This window comes from Vicugna pacos, unplaced genomic scaffold (assembly GCF_048564905.1).
Source record: "Vicugna pacos unplaced genomic scaffold, VicPac4 scaffold_20, whole genome shotgun sequence".
NCBI lineage: Eukaryota > Metazoa > Chordata > Mammalia > Artiodactyla > Camelidae > Vicugna > Vicugna pacos.
The window spans coordinates 88,515,495-88,538,884 of NW_027328741.1; the positions used below are offsets into that span (position 1 = coordinate 88,515,495).

The 23,390-nt window shown below is 38.2% G+C and overlaps 1 protein-coding gene across 1 annotated transcript in view; it reads left to right on the plus strand.

The window, feature by feature from the left end:
* The window catches only part of LOC140693698 (thrombospondin type-1 domain-containing protein 7B-like), a 134,284-nt gene that overhangs the window by 104,623 nt on the left and 6,271 nt on the right, over nucleotides 1-23,390 (plus strand). The window contains 1 exon segment of the mRNA XM_072957404.1: nucleotides 22,169-22,363. Within this exon segment, the coding sequence (XP_072813505.1) occupies nucleotides 22,169-22,363 (195 nt within the window).

Consider the following 23,390-nt stretch of genomic DNA (forward strand, 5'->3'; position numbering starts at 1 on the left):
TGCCTCATCTGTTTTCCAGAATTGGGGGGTGGGAGCAAGTCAAATAATATGTATGAAAATTTCTTGGTAAACTGTCACATCACACAAATGTTACATTTCATTTTTACTGATATACACATTTATGGAGAAAAATTCAAGGGCCTATTATCTAGGGAATAATCCTTTGATTTTTTGCCTTTATCAGATCTTTCAACAGTTGAAAGAAAAGGCTATAAATGTCTAGGTTTTCTACTGTTTTTACTTTACTGGTTGTTTATCAATAGAATGTTTTGAGGAGAAGAAATATCAAAAGGAGGTATAGCACACAGGTTGTGTTAGAAAAACTTTTTTGAACATTAATTACAATACTTCTTTAAAATTTTATGGGGACTTAAATAATGTAGATTCAAATATAAACATTTTAATAGGTTTACTCACTCTATATTAAAATATAGAATTTCCATAATTATTTTTACTTTTTATGTTACTTCCTTTGCTCTATTATATTTTTATCTTATCTCTATTACATGTTCCTACCAAAAGACCTTTAAATTCTTTCTGAAGTCAATATTAACAGAGCTACTTCAAGGAATAAAGTATGAGAATTTTTGTCTTGCCCTTTTATTACCAAATTATGTTATTTCATTTTCAAAGTTACTATGTACTTTTTCAGAATTTATCTATCTGGGCAGATGAAGAGATAAAATAAATGACCATTTTATTTCCCTTTTTGCTTGATATTTTCCCTCAGCATCCATGCTTCAGGTAGCCATATTACTTGCTCGTCTTATGTCCTGGTGCCGTGGTTAGCTAATTTATAGCTCAGGCAGGCCGTGGAGTAGAAAGCCAGATAGCTTATCAAGAGATCTGGGTTCTAGACTCATTTTTCCACTTTAAATGCTTGCCTCAGCTTGAGCAAGTCACCTTACATCTCTGAACTCTATTTTCTTCATGTGCAAAGGAGAGGTATTATCATCATTCTAAGTGAAGTGGGCCAGAAAGAGAAAGAAAAGTGCCATATGACATCACTTATATGTGGACTCTAAAAGAAAAAGGACACAAATGAGCTACTTATTGTTTGTAACTTAGATAACTGATGTCTTGAAAATGTGTGAGCACATTTGACTGTCGTTTATGATTGGATTACCTCATTCTGTTGGGATTTTTTTTTTTGTGGTTGGCTTTATTCCTTTGATGACTGTGTAAATTTAAAAAGCTAAAGCTCTAATCTGTTCTTAGAAACATATATAAACTAAAAATATGCAGTATATTGTATATTTGTATTTATATGCAATATAAATTATATGTGCAGTCAAACTGTAATAATTCTACCTAATAAAACTGAAAAGGAAAAAAAAAGAAAAAAGGAGAGGTATAAGCAGTAACCAGAGTCACAAAAATGAATCAAATTACACAAAGGTGTTATTAGGGCAAAATAATGCAATGGACACTGATGAGGCTTGTGTAAATTGCAGTTATCACCCCAAAAGTATTTTTAAGTATTTTTTTTAATTCTATGAACACCTACAAAGCAAGTCTGTAGGCTAATTCAAAAGGCCACCAATTTGAACCCTTGGTATGAATCACCTCTGAGTACCTTTCCAGCTTTAAAATTCTGTAATACGTTTAACTTGCATTAGTAAGCTCCGGCTGTCAGAGCAAAATGCTGTAGACTGGGGGTCTTAAACAACAGAAGTGCATTTTCTCACAGTTCTGGAGATTGGAGGCATGGGATCAGGATGCCAGCAGGATCAGGTTCTGGTGTGGGCTCTCTTTCTGGCATGCACATGCCACCTTACAACCGTGTCCTCTCATGGTCTTTCCTGGGGATGTACATGGGGGGAGATAGTTCTTTCTCTCTTCCTCTTATTATAAGGCAATTTATTCCATCATGAGGGCTCATCCTTATGATGTAATCTAACCATCTAACCCTGATCATCCCCCAGTGATCTCATTACCAAATTCCATCATATTGGGGGTTAGATCTTCAACATATGAATTTTAGGGAACACAAACATGCAGTCCGTAGCATGGCCCACTCAGTGCATCTGCCTGAAAGTGCTGGAAGGGGTGGGCTGTGCACTTCAGGCTTAAAGGACTCATCGCATCATTTTCCTTTGATGGTGGACGGTTGAGAAGGAAGAAACACTTTCCTCTCTCTGAGATTATGCAGAGAAGGTGAGCTCCCTGCTTTCTGTCTGTTACAGAAAGAAAAAGTAACTATCTTCCTAAATGAAAGCGGGATGAATTTAGGATGTATAAAAGAAAAGTTATATAAAAGTTAATCAAATCTCCAGATTAAAAGACAGTTATGGAATGTTCTTCTAAGGTTTCTTACTCAAAGACTATGCCATTTTTCCTCTTCCTTGCTCCCTCTTTTCTCTTAAAAAATAAATGTGGATCAGTAGCTTAGGCATTTATTTAACCCTTTGGGTTTCTCCTAGCCACATGAAAATTATGTTATCAGTAAAGAGGGTATTAGTTAAATTAATTCTGAATGTTTCAGCTAGCTTACATTTAATTATTTGTGAAAGGCTATCCTATCAACTAAGCTGATTTTAGTGCAAAGTCACTTCATCAATGATGTCATATTCAAATGATGTCAGGGTTTCATTCCAGATACATTTTTACTGTGCTAATTTAGACCATCGGAAATGAATGTGACGGAGCCAGGAGCATTTCACTGTTAAAAAAAACAGATGTAGTCAAAATTTCCACCACTAGGAAAGTAACTTATAAGGAAGCTAAATTTCCATATCCATCATTAGATATGTGTTTATTTCTATCCTATTTCATTGATTCCCAATTCTTACCTACTCAGAAAATGTGTTAATTTTGTTATTTGCATTGGAAACTCTGACCTCAAAAGACTATCATCGTGTAATCATTAGTCTTATTTAAATAACAGACTTTTATTAGAACTCTGCTTGGAATTTTTCAAACTCATTCTTGTTTTGTTATAAATACCGAGTCCTCTTGGTTTCTTTTACAGTGATTCCACTTTTCCAAGAAAATAGGCTACCAGGAAACTTGAATATTAGCAATATCTAAATGTGTTCAAGTTAAGTATTTTAAGAATATTTTATCATTTTCGCACCCAGGCCACCAGGTGCTTTCTCTGATGTTTTGGTTTGCATTTGCCCATTATCCCTTCCCAGTTTTTGTTTTGTTGTGTTTTGTTTTGAAACAACTTCAGACAATATTGCCCATTTGCATTTCTTTTCCCCAAAAGGTTGCACAGTTTGGAAAGAAGCAGATACCTCAGAGTCACTAATGAGTTTGTCTTGGCTGAGAAAAGAATGAGATTACATTGGTTTGGCTTTGTTAATTGTGGCCAGCTGTCTCTCAAGTTGATTTCTGGCATCATTTGCTGTCACACACAACAGTTTGGAGGAGGACAGGATGCCATCAACAGAGGAATCTGTGTCCAGTGCCTTGGATTTGCACTGGACTATTTCTTTGTAACTTGTGAAATTAAAGGGTTACAGAAATTAAAGCTACTCTCCCAGAAAGAGAAATAGGAGCATGAAAATAAAATCTGAGATTATGTTATTTTTAAGCCAGTAATGGTCAGGGGTTGCATGTCCTGAAAAAGGCAGGAGAGTTCTAAATAAGAAAGTGAACCAATTATTTCTTCGTAAGCAGCTACCTTTGCCTTTCCAGGCAGCTCAGTAATAATTATTCTCTTTTGTAGGCTTTGGTGTTCCTGCTGGCTCTTCTCTCATTATGAGCTAATAACCATTGCATTCCATCTTCATCATTTTGACCTCTGTTATCAACAGTTTTCTCTGCATCCTGTTGTAGTTTCTCCTTTGGAAGTTAAAAGTAAATTACATCACCCATCTAACCAACCTTCTTCCCAACAAACCACTTAAGCTGTCACAGGCCAAGGACAGGATTTCATTTTTATGTTTTTACTTCATAATGCTTAATAGAACATCTGGCACATAGTAAGCCATTAATAAATGAAATGACTACCTGTTTTGTTATTTTCACAAAGTCAGAAGCAAAAAAAATCTGCCACTTTTTTGTTCTGTTGTTTTTGTTAAGAAAGAGAATAAATAAATAGATGGAATACTAGAGTACCAAAGTATAGAATTGTGTTCCATTGTATTTTATTGGCAAAAGGAGGCAAATTGGTAAAGGTTTGCCTATAAGGAACATATTTATGATACATGATCCAGTATATCATATACTTGATTTAATATACGATTTTATATACTTGTGAGAGTATTTTAAAGATGTTAGATTTAATCTGTTTTATTCATTCACTCATTTTAATTGTAATATTTATCAAGTGTATACATGCCCATAATTTAAAGGGTCAAATAGTTCTACAACAAAAATAAAAAGTTTAAATAATTCTATGAGGTTTGCCTCCATTTGCCCCTCTTCAGAGTCAACCACTTTAATTTATTTTAGCTTAATATGTTGTTTTCTCAACTATATTGCCCAAAAATTGTGTTTAGTTTGTGGCTGCATCTATTTGCAGACTTAAGCATTAAGCATCCCCTCCCCGCTGTAAATTATAAGGATGTAGCTCTCTTGTCTCACCTACCCTCACTAGGCAGGTACCTAGTTACCCCTAATAGTTATTACGTAATTTTGTTAGGTCAGTATGTTCAGTGTTTATATTAGCATGACTGTGTAAGTGTTTTTGAAAGCCTTAACATGTGTAAGTAAACTACAATAATCATTCCTACAATGATCTGTCATGTAACATTTTATTATCCCTGGTGTTATTAATTTTCTAGATTATTTTTCTTTGTCATCTTCTCAGCACTGGGAAAAAAAAAGCAAACTTTCCACTGATTAAGTGTTTTCACTAGATAATCAGATCCATCCATTTCATATTTCAGAAAAAATCTCATGACTCTTTCTGACCTATCCAGCCTCGACTCAGTTGCTGTGTTTAGTGCCAATCTGTCACCATGGGACCTCTCTTCAGTATCATCCTCTCTTTTCACTGTCGCCTCTGCTTTTTCTTCATTTACTCTCTTCTTTTAGTGAAATTCATCCTCTAGTTTCCTGAGAAAGGATTTGGAGGTAAAGTCTTCATAACCGTGAATGTCTTGAAAACGCCTTCATTCTGTTCTCACACTTCCATAGGTGAGGTAACAAATTCTGATTTGGAAACACTTTTCCATCAGAATATTTAGATATTTTCCTTCTAGATTTTAGTAGGAGCAAGGAATTTGAAGCTTTTGAGATCTTGTTCTACATTGTTCTAAAATTTCACGACAATGTACCCTCAGATGGATCTATATTAATTGTGTTTACTAGGCATTCAGTATTATCTTTTGACTTGGAAAACTATGTTCTTGATATTTTCTTGAATTTTTTTTAATGATTTGCACCCCTACCTTTTTTGTTCCCTAGCTCTGAAACTCCTAAAATCCAGACATTAGACCTCCTGGTTAGGTTTTCTAAATCTTTTTTCTCCTAGTTCCCATCTGTTTGTCTTTTTACTCTACTTTTGAAGAAGATTTTTCTGAACTTAATTTTACACTCTATTGAGTTTCTTTTTAAGTTTCTGCTACTTTGGGCTACTTTGTTTTAATTTATATACAAAATATTTGTTAAACTTTTTTTTTTCAAAATATTCACTTCCAGTCATGGTTGAAATATTATAATGATAGTCCTTTTGTTCTCAGTTTTCTTCCCCTTACAATCTGTCCAAATTTTTTTTTCCTCATGGCTTTTATTGGTTACTCTGTTTTTCATGCCATTTGCTTCAGATACCTGGTAATCCTTGGTTTTCTGCTTATCATTAGAGGTGATAAAGTTGAGTTCCATGAATTTGGGTGCCCATAGAACTGGGCTGTTCAGTTGGGAAAATTCTCGTGTCAACAGTTAAACCTTTCCCTTTGTGCTTTGTTTTTCCTAGAGAAGACTTCCAAATTGGTTACCTGCAGGAGGAAGACTTACTTGTCAGTGTTCTGGGAGCTGAGTTAGGAAGAATGTGAGGGTTTACAGTATTCAGTAGGACTGTGATTAAATAATCTTCTCAACTAGACCTTTGCCTCTTCCACCCCTTTGAGCCTATGTTATACCTTTTTTAACTACCAGTTTTTTGCAAAGGGTGGGTAGGGGAAGTCAGTATCCTTGCAGTGTGGCACAAGAGAGAGTGAGCTGGGGATCTGACACTTACACAGACAGTTTGGGCAATTTCTGATTTTTCAAGCACACCCATTTCCCCCTGTTCAATCCTACCTCCAGAGTTCCTATGATGTAAGTCAGATTAATCCTTGGATTTTGTTGATTCCACTTTAGAATTTAATATTTTCTTCAGTCTGTTTAATCCTTTACGTCTTGTCCGCGGATTTACAGCTTCCAAAATCACGACACCATCCTGTTCTTTCCCATTCTCTTAATGTGTTAAGGGTTCACAGAGTTTTAATGAAGAATTAGAAGAGAGTAGAAGTATATTCCAGTTTCCACTCTGTCCTCTTTACCTGAAAGTCCAGCTAGTTTATATTTGTTATATAAAATGCCTTTCTGCATGAAGTGTGGGATTTGCTTTTACCAAAATTATAGAATGTCTTCCATTATATTTTAGGATGCTGTGTGTACTTAACAACATGTCACTAAGGGAAATAAAAACAATTACACATAAATGCTTGCTTTAGTACCAGCTGGCTATGCTAGTCTTGCAAATTCTCAGTAGAATCATGGATTGTAACAATACACACCAGAATGCGTTATACATGCTTGTACGCATAATATAAACAAGGAGTATTAGAGCTGGAAGGGATGGACCAGATCATCCTAGTCCATCTCCTTCATTTTGCATATAAATACATTTGCGTGTCAATGAGCCTAGCCCACTGGGTCATGCAGCTGTTACAGGAAGGGCCAGATCCAGGCTTCATTCTCCCGACTTGCCATGTTGCCTTCGCGGATTGTGCATGGGTCCTGGTTATTGCCATGGAACTCTGGCTGAAATAACCAGTTCCACTTGGGCACTGTGAGGACTTGAAGCAAATCTGTAAAACAATGTATTGTCAGGAGATGATCTGGTTACAGTGCCCAGTTGGCCTTGGTGGTTCAAATCATGCAGGAGGCCAATACTTTCTCAAAGTAGTTAAAGGTGTGAATTGAATGTTGCTAGTCACCTTAACATTAATTATTTTTCAGTGCTTAAAGATAAAAATAGATCAAGTTCCTGACTTCAGTCATCACTGGTAAGACACGGAAGACAGTTTTAATCTTTTTTTTTTATTGAAGTATGGTTGGTTTACAATGTTGTGTTAATTTCTGGTGTACAGCATAGTGATTCATATATATATATATATATATATATATATATGCACACACACACATATATATATATTCCTTTTAATATTATTTTTCATTGTAGGCCATTACAAGGTACTAACATAGTTCCCTGGGCTATACAGTAGGACCCTTTTGTTTATCTATTTTATATGTAGTAGTTAGTATCTGCAAATCCCAAACTCCCAATTTATCCCTCCTCACCTCTATTACCCACCTGGTAACCTTAAGTTTGTTTTCTATGCCTGTGAGTTTGTCTCTGTTTTGTAAATAAGTTCATTTGTGTCATTTTTTTCAGCTTTAATCTTAATTCAGCTTAATTTAGCAGGTAAAACAATTACACATAAGAAATTGGAGGCATTTGGTTTGGGGATATATATCACTTTAAATAAATTCAACTTCACATAAGCACAATATTGTTTGTTTACATTGAAAAATGAATCTTTGAGGTTAAGCAGCATTATTCTGGGTAGAAAGCCTTTCTGTACATAGCAGGCTTCCCTGTTAGGTTCATTTCCTTTGTGTTTCTTGCATACAGCTTTTCAGGAATCCATCTACATACTATGTGAAGTGAGTCGTTCTTCTCTAAGTCTTGGGGGAGAAACGAAGTTGTATGACCAGTGAATATTTACCATGCGTAGAATCCTCTGAATCCACCATTATTCAGACTTGTATTATGGGGTTTTATTCAGTTTGAGATACTAGTGTAACAAATTTGTTTTTCATAAAGGATGTAGCAAATGCATGGTTTCCTGAGGGACCAAAGTGGAAATGGGAATGAATAAACATAATTTCAGCAGCATCTTGGCAGTGTCTATGTGGGAGGAGACCCAAGAAAATGAAAACAAATGTCTTCTTGACATGACATCAGCTTTGTACATAACAGGCAATTTATTATAATGGCAGTGATTATGGTTTCATGTGAAGCATGAGTACCCATGGTGATCTACAAAGAGGAAATCAGGCGTGGAATAAGGAGAGCTCCTTCGAAGATGCCTTAAGTAGATAGATCCATGAGAAAATGCAGTGTGCTTGGTAAGAGGGGAAGATAAATGTGGACATTGGGCTGATTTGTTGTTTCTCTGTAGCAATGCAATAATTAATATCCTGGGTCTTTGAAGTTGATTTTCAATAGAGAACACCAAATTATTTCTAATGGGAGTTTCACGTCTCATTGGTTACTTAGTTACTGTTACTGGAATGATTTTATGACATGAAGTTTAGCCTCCTGATTAATAATACAGCACTCATTATCAAGATAGCTTATTTCATGGCAGGTATAGTTAAAATTCTTGTTTTACAAAGGCTTTTTAGACTCTTACCTCTTATACTCCGAGAGTAAGTACATTTTTGAAAAAAAATCTATAATTACTTGCTGCAGTGATTTGACCCCAGTCTTCCCTGTGCCTTTGTGAGAAGTGCAGCAGGTAACTAAACACCATCCATCTGTCAAACCCAGAGCAACTGTTAAAAAATATCCAGCCCATTTTTTCTCCTGATTTGGAATTTGGTTGCACAACAGCTGTTAGCAGAGATACAGGTGAAACTTATGTAAATACTGCCATATTCCTTTAAAAATGGAATAAATCACTTTCCACATGCTGTGTGTGAATTAGCATATTTATTCTTTCATACCTGCCAAATACACCTTCCCCTTGTACAGGTACATAAAATAGGGACCAGAGGAGCATAAAGCCTCTAGCTTATTGCCTAGAGACAATATTTTTTGAGAAAGAAGTGTTTATGAATTTTTTCCCCAGATATATAAAAGCAATGCCAAAAACATTTTCATCCAGTTTGACTCGAGGACTTCATTTGGCATAAGATGCTGAATTTAGATGTGGGAGATATTTCTGAAGGAATCAGATCTGATGTCTTTTTAGTGGCTGTGAGAAATACAACTTGGACGTGCTAGAGCATATCCTCATCGGTAGTTTACTCCTCTAACGAGGCCATGACACAGAAAGAAGTCAGAAAAAGAAGAGGAGTTAGCTTATAAGGGCAGTTACATGATTTCCTACCCAACAGAGTTTTATAACATGTGAAGAACCTAACTCTAACCACCATGCAATGCTTATGTGCATTCTGAATACATCTAAATGCAGGTGGTTCATAGATATTTATGTATTTAGTGGATTTTTTCCCCACATGCTGAAAGTTGAGTATTCTGTGCAGATTATGAGCCTCTTAGGGCAGAAATTCTGTCTGATATTCGTCTGTTATGTTTCATATTTCAACTGACTATATCCTCGAAATTGTGTTCTGTAGAATCCCAACTTGGTAAGTCAGTCTAGGCAAATGTCTTCTTTATTTTTCTTAATGTAGGACAAAATTTAAAAATAAATTTCAGACATAGAAAATAAACTTATGGTTACCAAGGTGGGAAAAGGAGGGGGGTAGGGATAAATTAGGGATTTGGAATTTGCAGATACTAACTACTATATATAAAGTAGATAAACAGTAAGGTCCTACTGTGTAGCACAGGGAACTATATTCAGTACCTTGTAATGACCTATAATGAAAAAGGAGTATTAAAAGGAATATATATATATATAATGTATAAATGAATCACTACACTGTACATCAGAAATTAACACAAAATTATAAACTGACTATACTTCAATAAAAAAGAAACATTTCATTATTGTGAATGACATTAATTAAAAATATAAGCGCTTTATGTTTGTTTATTTCTTTCACATATATTATCTTATTTGATCCTCTTAAACCTATATTTATTGACACCTCTTACCTTATTATTACTGTTATATTATTATCCTATAATAATAATATGCATCATGATTATATTATACCCATTTTGCAGTTGAGAATCATAGCATACATAAAATTCATAATGTTAAATATGATTATAAAATAAATAACAAGATATAAAAAATAAACAGATTACAGGTCAGAATCTTGAGAAAAGAACTGCATTAAAATTAAAATCTTAATTTTATTACTAATTATTTGTAAAAGTTAATGTAAATGGTTCTGGGCATAACTTTCAGGAGAATAATTTCTTCACCAGCTGGTAAATGCCTATAATTCTCAGGATTTCTGGAAACACAGCATCTAATTGACACAAGTTTGTGACATGCTTTTTGAACTCTTCTTCTAAAATTGTTTTTATTTATTTGAGAGTCAGAATATTTAAAGGATGAAATGTTTTTACTAGCTTCATTGAGATAAAATTCACTCTTTAAAGTGTGCAATGTGATAGTTTTTAGTATGTTTACAGAGTTGTGCAAGCATCATCACAGTCTAATTTCAGAACATTTTCATCAGCCCCTAAAGAAACACTCTACTATGAGCAGTCATTCCCCACTGAGTTATTTTTAATGGAAGAAAGTCAGCTGAGATAAATGCAGTTACTCTAGGGTGTTGTAAAATCAGGGAGAGAATCACTGATGTATAAAAACCTTGGTTGCAGTGATGGCTCCTTCAGAGTCACTGTCATGGCTTAATTTAGAGTGATGGCTACCAAATGTCTTGCTGAATGTGATGATTTATATGCATTTATAAGTGGCTTTCTTCAATACAGGTTTTAGTATTTGTCAATAGGAGGCAGTCTAAATGGAAGGAAAGGCTAAGAACTTTTAAAGCTGAGTTTGCATCGCCTGATCTTTCTATTCAGGGTGTATATATTTTTTGGTCTGGTTGGGGATTAAGAGACCTGTCATGCAGCTTTGTCAACAAGTGAGCTACTCTCTGTACTTAAATCTTGATTTGGCATGCTTTCACTGTGGCTAATGGAGGCCACTGGGGGTCTAAAGCTGCTCCAGGACCCTTGTATTCATGCAGACATTGTGGTCAGGCTACCCTGTATCCTAGAGTAAAGCAATTAAATGCTTTTCTTCATTAGGTGCAGGATTCCCACTGACGACTCCTTCTCCACTTGAGTTTTTAAAGGAGCTCACACTCTTGGTCTAGAACCTCCCGATTTCCTGATTTTACCAGGTAGTCAAATTGGACCTTCTGTCTTTCCCACTCCCACCACCCACTCCCCAAGGCCCACAGCTGAGTGTGATTACTTTGCTTCCAACCATGGCTGGGTAACTTGATCACAATTCCTGACTTTCCCTTCTGGAATCTGCCACACCAGGTTAGCAGTCAGAGTTACAAGATCTCCCTTCTTCCTTCTTTGTGACTCTCACCTGTATTAGCTATTCTCTTGTTTGGTTTCTTTTTTTATTTCTGATATAATTTATGAATCATTTGTAATTTTATTTATTTTTTTCCTGAAATCTTTATTACTTCCTGGTGTTTTTCAATTAGGGGACAAATCCTTTGAAGCCAATAGCCGTATCGAGGTATATTTCTTCGGTTAGCTGTGAACACAGAGAGCTCCGGGGCTTTAAAAAATACCTCGGAATAAAGTGAATGGGCATTTTTAACTATTTATTTCCTGATCTTGTATTAGAAGCTAGATAAAGTGTTCCAAGCTTACCAAGGGACTAAGTATATATTATTTGCTTACTAAGCATTTCTTATTTATTTGAAATGCCTTTTTTTTCTGAGAGGGCAACAACAATAATTGGGGAATATGTTTCCAACATGCAAAATGAGTTGTATCTTTCCATAAGCAAGCTTATAATTGGGCTCCTGCAGCCACGCAACATTGCATATTGTACTTATGAGTCAATTAAAGCACCCTAACAAGTAGTTATGGGTTTATTGTTTAATTCAGTTTTCACCACTCACGCTATTCCACTCAAAATTTGCATATATGTCTTTCAGCATGTAATCATAAGCACATATTTTATTCAAATGGGAGTTTTGAAGAATGGGACCTCCAAATACAGTGCTTTCACACTGTGCTCTGCATCAGGAGAGGAAAAAAAATACAAGGGGGAAAGGAAAACCCTGGGAATATGGCCAAAACTGGCTTTTACTTCTAAATTGACTCATTTGGATAATGACAGGTGAAAATGTCTTTTCTATTGCATATAATTGTCCCTGAAATGGAATTGCTAGGGTGTCCACTGAGAGGATTAGAGCAGTTACCGTGGTTGGTTGGCATTGGCAGAGCTCAGGTGATGGACATCCAAAGGGGAAGGGCCTGGGCTTGGTCCTTGAGTGGACAGGTTGGCTTGGTCAGGACGGCAGGGGGCCCCAGTCTCTATGCCTGGGAAATGCGATGCTAGGTGGCCTCCTTCCCTGTCCCCACCTATGCTGCTGGGGCTCCTGGCCCTGCCCCGCACCAGTGCTGGCCACCTGGGGGAAGGATTAGAGTGGTCCTTCCCTCTCCTCCACGGACAGGGTAACTAGGCCCAGACAAGCTGGGAAGACTAGTCTACACAGCATCTGAGAGCCTACATTGAATGCACCCCAACCTTGGTCAGCTTTTGGCTCACAAGCCTGGGGTGGCCTGTGGGAGTGGCTCAGGGCTATTGTCACTACGGTGGACAGGTCAGAGCAGGGTCTCCAAGACATGCTTGCTGTGAATGAGAGGTTAGAGGCAGCCTTCTTTTCTAGGACATAGAACTTCCAATTCCTTCTAGCTGTTCTCACGCTCTCTTCAATTTTGTGTATCTCTCTGAAAAGACTGTCCCTTCATGCATTCATGAAGCTGACAGTCGAAGCATTCTAGTTGGATGCGGGGAAAGTGGCATTACATATTGCATGGCTCAGACTGACCCAAATACTGGTCTTTGTCACTGAAATGCACTTCACTTTTGTTTAGCATAGATAGACATTCTTACTCATGTTTCATCTTGAATAAGAAATAAGTCTGCTTATTTTTACTCAGGACACGCAACAGAACATGGGGAGAGTAATTCTGACTTAGAGTGACTGAGGGAAGCCAGGCAGGTTATTGACAAATGAAGGAATTAATAGGAATGGCGAGGGTGGGAGGGGGGTGGGTAGAGGTCCTGCCTGGGTTTAATTCCCAGTACCTCCATAAAAATATATGTATTTTTTACACCAAAAATTAACACAGCTTTGTAAACAAACTATACTTCCATAAATAAGTAAGTAAATAAATAAATAGAAAACTTAAAAAACAAAAGAAAACCAACCAGCTGTAGGAGCTGGGAATGGGGAAGTCACGGTAAACCTGATTGTGTCAACTCTGTTTTTCTTATTGGAAGCAGATGAGGTGGGCTAGGTTCTCACTCCAGTGGATGAGGCAGTGCCTGAGAGCTAGGAAGAAGTACTTTTGCCCTGTGCTGTAGGCTGGCCCAAGTCCTAATGCTCAAAATCTGTGAATATCTTACCTTACTTGGCAAAAGGGACCTCGCAGGTGTAATGGATTAAGTTAAGGAGATTGAGGTGGGGGAGGTAAGCACCCGGGATTACCCAGGTGGGTCCAATGTGGGTCCCTTATAAGAGGGAGGCCGGAAGTGCTGTGAAGCCGGAAGTAAGGAGGAGGTGGAGAGGTGGGTAGTGCTTCCCTTGGCTGTGAAGTCGGAGGGAGGCGCTAGGAGTGCAGGAAGTCGGAGGCCTCAGAAGCTGCAACGGGCAAGGTACCTGCACCTCCCTGGAGCCTCTAGAAGAACCAGTCCTGCAGACATTTTGACTGGAGCCTGGTGAACCTGTTTTCGGACTTCTAACACCTGGAATTGAAAGAAAAATGTTTCTTTTCTTTTAAGGTGCTAAATTTTTGCTAATTTGATACAGAGGCAACAGAAAAGCAGTAATACCCTGGAAACCAATTAATATTTACAAACAAACAGACCATCTCGTGGGACTTTCCTGAAACTAAAGGCCAGATGGCGTCTGGCTGTCCTCTACAGCATCTTGGCCCCTCAGCGCTTGACCCTCACCTCTCCCAAACGTGTGTTGTGCAGCAGCCCCTGCCTCCTCCTTCATGGTGGGGCTTCAGAGAGTCCATCTGTTGTATTTAGGGGTGCCTTCATATGCGTCCTCTCTTACTAGGAGACACATCCATACACCAGCCTGTCACAGGCTCAGTTCACTAGGGCCTCGGCTTGTGTATGTCAGGCTTCGTATTTTTTAAATGCTTTTTAATTTGTATCCTTGATCCAATCAGCTTTCTCTGCATCCTGTCTGCCATTATGGCTTCAGGGAAAGGGAGGAGATAAATGCCACTTCGGATGGGAGATGGACGTTGTGCAGGGAAAGTATCTGTCAGAAAGAATGAAAAGCTCTCCTCCTGCCAGGGTAGGTGGTGGGTAGAAAAAGAGGGGAGATGAAAGTAGATTAGAAGGAACCCGTGTCATGGTTTTCCCTGACTCAGGGCTGATGTAGGGGTGGAGAGTTTGGCTAAGGAAAAAAGAGGAAAGCTGAAGGTTTTCTACTCTTTGTCCTGTTTGGGACTCTGGGAAGAGATGCCCTCCGGGAATGCCACTCCAGAAGGAGGGCCTTAGTGCCTCCCCAGGTGCTTCCTGAGTTTCCTGTGCTCCAGAGAGAAAGGGGCGTGGCAGCTGCCGGTGCTGGCAGGTCTCACCTGAGAACCTGCCCTGTCTCTCCCAGGGCTCTAGTCCCATGGTCCCCCAGGATCTTCCACACCAGCAGGTACCAGTGTGGGCTGAGACCTCATCAGCTAGAGGACAGTCTCTGACCGGGCTGAGCGTGAGTCATCAGCCTGAGTTGAGACTTCGCTGGTGGCCACTCTTCCTGCAGATGCTAGCAAAGACCCAGAGCACTTCTGAAAAGCCTTATGCAGATCTGAGACCCTTGCTGGCTGCTGCAGGCACCCAGATTTACCCGAAAATAATTAAATAGGAAGGAAACTCATCAAAATGGCCAAAACTGAGATACATTTTAGTTGGCATTTGTACCTTTCCTGATTACCTGCTAGGAAGGGAGTGCCTAAGGAGGGTGACACCTGTTTCTAATGAAGTAATTGGAATGGTGTGCAGCTCTCCCCCCTTAGCCTTGGGCTGAAGGGAGGTGGAGGGGGCTGCCCTGCCCTGCCCTGGCCTCTAGACCTTAGGAGTCCTTCCTCTGGCCTTCTTCCAGCCTGTTCCTTCCCACAGGTGAGGAGCCCCACAGGACCCCATGCTTCCCCATCCATTCACTTATTTAAACTCTGCCCAATTGTCAGGACCCCAGAATCCCCTGCCAAACCAATGGCCCTGAGCTAGCTTTAAGGACTTGCAGGGCCCGGCCCTGTCTTCTGAGTTTGCCTTCAGAGGAAGACTTGCACTGCCTCTCTGTATATCCTAGACCTGCGGGGTGGACAGGAGTGACTGATTCATGAATTGAGCTTTGGGGGACAGACTGTAGCGCCCACTCCTAAGTGCAGGGACGTCCCTCCAGGGGTAGAATCCAGCTGGGAGTGAGATGAGAAGGTGGCCGGCAAGAGACCTGGGCCCACAACCCTTACACTGCCCCATTTCAGCCTGAAACTCCAGGTCATCCCAGAGTTTTTACTGGACCCTAATGTTCCCAGTCATGAAGACGGATACATTAAGGCAGAGTAGAACTGATCTATTACACGTTTGTGCATTTCAATTATAACTTCTCTCTCTTTCCACATGTGGTTTGTGGCCTCCTATTTTTTTTAAATATAATAACCAAACTGGTTTATTTGAAATCTGATTACTAAAAAAATTTTCAAAATTCAAGGTATTATACATTTTCTAAGGTTCACTCAGAAGAAAAAGGCTGATGGTTTACAGGGTTTGACCTAAAGGTCCACAGATGTTGTTTTATATTTACAGAGGTTTTAATCTGAAGTGACTTTTGGCAATCATGAAATAAAACATGTGGTTTGTGGTCTCCACACATGTTGGCAACCTGCATTGTATCATTGAACTAGTGACCTTGCTACACAGATGTGGAATGTGTAATTGCAAGTGTTATGAGCCTTATCTAAGGATCTTAGATTGTGCATAGCAAGGGCAGGAAGATAGCCTGTATCATTGTTTGTTCCTCTGAAAGGGCATAAGCTGTGCCAAGCACCTGGCCGGGCTCCATCTGGGCTGGGTGCATCCTACTCATTCTTCATGCGTCTCCATGGTCCAGGAAAGCTCCTGACTGCCCAGTGTCTGAGGCCCCTGGAGTTATGTTCTTGTGGGACCCTAGGTGTAGGGTACTTTTATTTCCAGATTTCTTTCATCTGGGTAGCCCAGACCACTAGTGCAAGGTCTGCCCTGTAGAGAACATTGTCTGCATGTTGATCTAGCAGTTGCTGCCCCCCTCCCCAACTAACCCTCACCTCCCTGCTCCTGGAGGTGCATGTCCCTTGAGCTCTGTATCTGAACTGAAGCAGTTCCCGATTGTAGGACAGCAAGCTAATGGAGCCCTTCTATTTTTCCTAGCATCTCACCCTTATTTCCTGGAAATCATGACCTCTTGAAAGAAATTCTTTTTGCCCTTTTTTGTCAACTATTAGAGTTGAAATCTGTAAGAAGTGACTTCAGGAAAGTGATGCGGGTGTCCTTGGTGAAGGTGATAAACATAAGCAGGTCTGGGCTCTATCATTTATTTCATCTTTCCAGATAGAACATTATCATTTCTTATCATAAGGCCAGTAAACCCTGCCCTTTTCACATCATAACTGAAAAGAAGACAAACTTACCATGGCATGTGTGACTATCAGAGTTGAGAGGTGATGGGGCCAGAAAGACTAGCCATTTAGTAGTGGTTAATAATCTGCTGATTTCAGTCATCATTAAAGGCTAAGAAGGCTGCCTAACTATCCCACATAAAAGCTGCTGTATTCAAAAAATTAACTCTGAGACACACTCAGAATTCATACACATCTTTGCTATATTTATTTTGCTAAATTCTCAGATAATTTTACATTTTCTCCCAGGCCATTCCTTTTCATGCTGCTAGAATTGAAAAGAATCAGGTAACAAGGGAAAGCAATTAGTAACTTGTTTTCCTTCTTGGGTGATTTTTGCTCAGGCTGTGTCTTGATTGAGAGGAAGATAATGCTGAACTCAATTCTATATGTTACATACATTGCTAGACACTATGAATAGAAAAATGGGACCCGAGGCATCACAGAGGCTGCTGGAGAGCTCCAGATCACTGGACCCACCTACCTGGTGACTCTCCCTTAATGAGAAGACCCTGCTGTTGCAGGCAGCTACTCTGAGCTTAGGTGAGTTTCAAACAAAGCACGATGAGAATGTTCTGCAGCTCTCTGAGCTGATTTTTACATGGGAGTACAGCTTTACTCTAGTGAAGATGACAACATTTCAGGTTTAGTAAATAAAATATAATCTCTGAATTGCCACTGCTCTTGAACGATTCACCACAGGTAGAAATACATGACAGGCATGGCCAGCAGTAAATGCCTCTTCCTTGCCTGATGGAAAGCACCTTTCTCACTAGTGTGGTACAGCACTTTCAATACATAAAAGCACCAAAAGAGAACTCTTAAGATTATGACTTGTAAGTGATATGCTATGAGCCGGAAGATCTGGAAATCAGAGTTCAACTAAAAAGCAGATGTCTTATGGGTACATTCTCTGTAATGGCTTGTTTTTCCTGTCTGCCTCTTACACATCTTTTCAAGACTGAGGTACCTACTTTGGTAAACCAGGACTTCCCGATTGGTTATCGCCAGTAGGTAAACTGTAGTATTATGCTACTATTTTCTATTTACCTGCCTGTTACTGCCGCTAATGTAGCTTCTCAGAAACTGAATTATTTGTATGTACATGCATATCTGTGTACACACACAGGATGTTTTTATAATTATTCCTAGTTCTTTATATTTTGGGGGACCAAGTGAGTGGATGGAGAAATGGATGAATGAAAAAGTAGGTCAATTTCAGTAAGTATTAGGGCAGAAGATGTAGTTAATAAGGATCAATGTGTATAAGTGGTCTAAAGTCTAGGCCACCAGGGAAGTAAGTGACATTAAGAAGTTCTGTTCTCAATCCCGAGGCATAAGCTATTTTTTCTGCCTTATGTTCATTGTTCTTCTGATCAGTAATGAAACTGAAATGGTTCTAATGGTCTGAAAAGCTTTGATATATACCCCTAAATACTACTTAGGTGTTAAAATTCTCATGAATTCAGTATATTTTAGCAGAGAGGGGCGTGGCACCTGTTTCTGTGGGATATGACCACCTCAGTAAGTGAGGTGTAAATATGGACAGCACTCTGACACAAATCTTCACTCTTTTCTCATTAAACTCTATGAAAGTATTTTGATCTTGCTGCCTCTGAAAAGAATTTCCAGCAGACCCTAGATTTCTGTTTCTGACTTTTCCTGGAGTTGTGATTTTATATGGGAGCTTACATTGTAGCCTCATTTTTATAGACAGTAAACACAGTGCACAGAGCTTCACTTGGAAATAAAACACAATATCCCAGGGAGGGCCACACAGTCTTTGGAAGAGGCTGCAGCGACATTATAATTTAAGGGAGGGTCCAGTCACACTTTTTAAGGGTCAAGAGAGTTTGGTGGGATTTGGAAAATTCTTCCTGACCTAAGACGAGTGATGGTGGAATCCTCTTTCCAACCACGTCTTAGGTTTCATTTCCACTAGCCTTCTTCAAAGTAATAGGTAGCTCTCCGGAAACACGTACCAAGTGCTTAGTTCTGTGCTAAGCACTTCATCGGCATCAGTTTATCATGTGATGTAGATGTTATCATTCCCATGGTATGGATGAATGAATTACCTTCAGAGAATTTACATAATTTGCCCAAGGTAACAACAATAAAAATATAAAAGCCATCCTTAGTTCTGTTAGACACCAGCCCCACAGTTTGGTGGTACACTCTACCTGCCACCTCTGATTTAGTCCTCAAAAGAAGTTATCTGACTGATGGAGTTAATACACATTTAATATTGGCCCCAGAACTATATTGTAGGTAAAAAGTAACATTTTAAAAATATCCTTTGCCCATGAGTTGCCCAGTGGAGGGGAACTGTGAATGGGTGTATTCCCACTGACTCTAAATGTCTTCTCATTTCCTTTGTATGTGTATCTGTCTCCTTTCCTTAGCTGGGTTTCTAGTCCTGCCTACCTCTCACTTGTGCTTTCTTCATTTTTTGCCTCCCCTTTAGTACAATTCAATAAATGTATATTCAATGATTCCTTTTATACTCGAATCAGTCCCAAGAAGGAAATCATTTTATTTAACTTGTTCATGTTTTTATTTCTAGTGGTTCTTTTTGCTTGTGAAAAGAAATTAGAATCTTGAACTTGAAGAAATTGAAAACCACAGGGCCTGGCCTAAACTGATGATTGCATGCTCTGTAGCTTGTCAGTTACTACTAACCCTTGAGATAAATGATCCTAGAGATACTGGTCTTCAGAGTATTATGGATCAGACTTCATGCTACAACTTTGAATGTATTCTGTGGCCCTTAGAATCCTCAAGTGTCTCCATTAGACTAGTGCATAAGTCTGTGTAGGAGTGATGGCTCAGATTTGCTCTGCATAGTCCTGTTAATGCAGTGAAAGTTTTGAGGGTGTATCTAATATATGAGTTGACTAAGGGTGATTTTAAGTGTAGTAGGCAATCAGGTGAAGATTCCCTCAGTTTTCTTTTCATCTTTATCCTTCAGATTCTGAGGATGGCCAAGGAAGAAATGTGGTGTGGCGAGCAAGAGTGTGTGTGTACCTGCTAGAACTATCAGCTTGATTTAAAACAAATATAAAGGATAATAATAGCATTTATTTGGCCCTTAGTGGGTGTGAGGCACTGTTACGAGAATTCTCACACTTTGTTGCATATGCCCTTGTTATAGTCATTTTAAAGATGAGGAGACTAAAGCATAAAGAATTTAAATAACTTAGTTCATATAATTCCCAGATGTTTTGAGTTGGAATTTGCATTCATGCCATGTGACAGCAGTATCTGTGATTTCTGTCATGTGCTGAAGCTATTCTTAATTTCTTATGCAAAATAGTTCAATATGGACTTAAATAAACCCAGTACATTCTAATTTATATGGTTTGTAGAACTTCAGAATATCATTGAATGTTTATCATAGCTTTCAAATTTTAAACTTACTCAAATGAAATTATAGAAAGTTAATATTTTATTATCATTGGAAAAAAGCTCTTCATTTGTGTATTCATAGATGTTAAATTTCAAATGGCAGTATTTTTTGAAAGTATTTAAAATTTCTCTTCATGTTATTTAGTGCATTGTCATCTTGGGAAAAAATAAACTTGGCACAATAAAAGTCCCTTAAATTGACTCCAAATTAGTGTTCTCAATATGAAATTCAAATAACATTTGCTTGTATCCTAGTTAAGAAAATATATTGCTATATTTATCATTAATGGCTATAATATTCCCAACAAAGAAAATGCAGGTGATGTTGGCTTGATATGCAGTAAATTTTATTCCTAGGATGTGGATAAAAATAAAAACAAAAAATTATTCAAAATGAATGAATAGCTCCACCTGCCACAGAGCAGATGTACAAACTGGGAAGTATTGTATGTGCCTCCATTGTGATCTTAGCTAATTCCTAGGTCCTAAATCATTCAGTACGATTGGCTTTCACCAGTTCATAAATAATAAGTAAATGGCTGGCTGGATGGATGGGATTCAGATTGACTTGTTCTCTGTTGTGTTCAGAATAAAGAAAGGAATTCAGAATATAAGAGAAATGGGCAACTGAAAGCTCCTATGTACACTTATCCTGTATTAGAGAGGCTTATGTAAAGAGTTCTTAACAATATTGATCCAAAGCTGTGGTCTCTTTATTCCTTGTATCTTGGTAGATTTTATAGAGCTATAATAAAATGACCCTAAACTTTGGTTTCTTTAAGATGATGATCTCAGCAAATAGCCATTAACATATACCACATCCAGAGGCATCATGCCAGGTGTGGCCAGTCAGTGGGCAGACTGGGTCAGCACCACCTTTGACACTTAAAGACAAAAATATTCCTGGACTTCTCCCCCGAAGATGCTGACATAGTAGGTCTGAATTTACACCATTGAATATATTCTCATAGACGTTTTTGGTTAGGAATTGGCTTAGAAGTGTATTTTTCTACTAGGGCTGATATTTGGCAATGCCTGGAGTCATTTTTGGTTTCCAAAATTGGGAGGGTGTGTGTGTTATTGGCAACTCATGGGTGAAGGCCAGAAATGCTGCTCAATATCTTACAATGCACAAGACTCTTGGACCAACAAAAAGAAACTATTTAATCTAAAATGTCAGTAGTGCCAAGGTTGAAGCGTGCTGGTCTAGAAAATAAAGATACATCCTTAGAGTCCATAATAAGGGTGAGTAAAAGATTCACAAAAATATTATCCATTCATAATTGAATAAAGTAAATTTCATTAGCCCAAAGAATCAAGTAAAATCTCATAAATGTTTTATCTTGAGATTATTAATTACTTCATGGTATGACTAGAGACGTCCTAGTTGAAAATGTATGTGAGAAACGTGGAAGAATTGTCTGCAGTTGGTAGAATATTTGTAGTGGGGATTATCTGGATAGACTAGCTTGTAGTTGAAAAAAAATGATTTAGAATTTCTCACTGACCCTGAAATATTAGTAAGGAAGAAGGTTACTTGTAGAGAGCAGAAATTCCTTTTTAAATACTGACTGTGAAATTAAAATAGGACCACTTCCATAAGTGCCACTTCAACAACTAAACAAAAAGATCAAATCTAGGAAAGTTTTTAATGATTTTTTTGATGGTTTTGTCCTTTTTGGTCTTTATATTACTGTTTTACAGATTCTGTTTTTCTAGGTTTATATCTCCTCTAGAGATCAGATGCTCAAAGTGGGACATACAGTAAATTACTAAATGTTACTTTGGTTGCTGTCAATGCAGGATTTGTATTAATAATGAAACCAATTGAATTCTCAAAAACCTCCACTGGCAACAATAAACATTTAATTTCCAGAGATGAATAAGGTTAGCTATGTTGAACACCTTTTGCAATCACTGTGATAACCAAATTCTTCAAATGTTGGGAAATTCTGCTATTTTGTCAAAGAACCAGCAGCAGACTGATTTAATTAAAATAATAACAAATGTTTGTCTCTGTTTTTTCAGCTGTCTCATGTGTCTCTGATAACAACCAGTCAGCAGAAATGATGGAATGCCTCAGGCAGACAAATGGCATGCCTCCCCTTGTGCAGGAGTGTACGGTCCCATGTCGTGATGACTGCACCTTCAGTGCTTGGTCCAAGTTTACGCCCTGCTCCACGAATTGTGAAACAACTCGAAGTAGATGGCGCCAGCTCACAGGTAGGGTGTGCCTCTCACTTTTTGTCTTCAGACAAGTGATGCTCTCCTGAACCTATCAAGTTCCAGAAGGGCAGGAAATTGTATCAGGTCTCTCCCTCTCCCCGTCCCTCCCTGCCATTATGCATCCTCTTTGCCTGTGGTTGGTACCTACTACATAGTACATACTCAGTTAAATGCTTGTGAAACAAATGAAAGATGTGAATCATTCTATAGCTCTAAAGTTACTCTCTACACAGCATTATAATCTTTATAGTCATAAATGGCAATATACCCAGCAACTTTCTGGGAGTAGTTAATGGCAAATTATCTGGTGTCGTTTTCATGCCAGGATCTCAGCCAGCTTGGAAGCAGCCCCGGATTTGTAAATAACATTACAGGCAGATCTCATTCATGTCTTCATCTTTTACTATTACCTTTTAAGTAACTGGATATTTTAAAATTTTAGTAGGGGAAGGCAAAAAATTAATTGCATAAATAAATTCCATTTTGGTGATATATATTAATTAATGATTTTATTTACATCCTTGAAATTTAATGGAAATTAAAGCAATGAATAGTTTAATCAAGGTCCTAGAGAAATTGTGCCTATAATATGCAGATAATTGATACAATAATTTATCTTACTTCTTGTCTAAATAAATATGCCAGAACTTCTCTTCATTGTATGTTTTTTTTCGTATAAGCAGAAAACTTAATTCAGGGAGTGAAGAACCCAAGGAAAGATGCCAAAATAACAATTGGGATAATAAAGTTAGGGTTGACATTGAAGAATTAAGCACAGATGACATTTGTTCTCATGAGCAATTCGTGAGCTAATTCTCTTGTTTCAAGACCCCTTTTGTTGGAATGCATTACACACAAGATTGTTTTAAATTTGACTCACTCTAATGGATTGACATAATCCATGAGAGCCTTTAACAGGATTTCTGCACCCACATCAGGCTCCCATTTGTAAGTACAGGTGAAACATAATCACAAATGGAAACATCAAATAAAATAAGTTATAGTTTGATCTCTCTTCTATAAA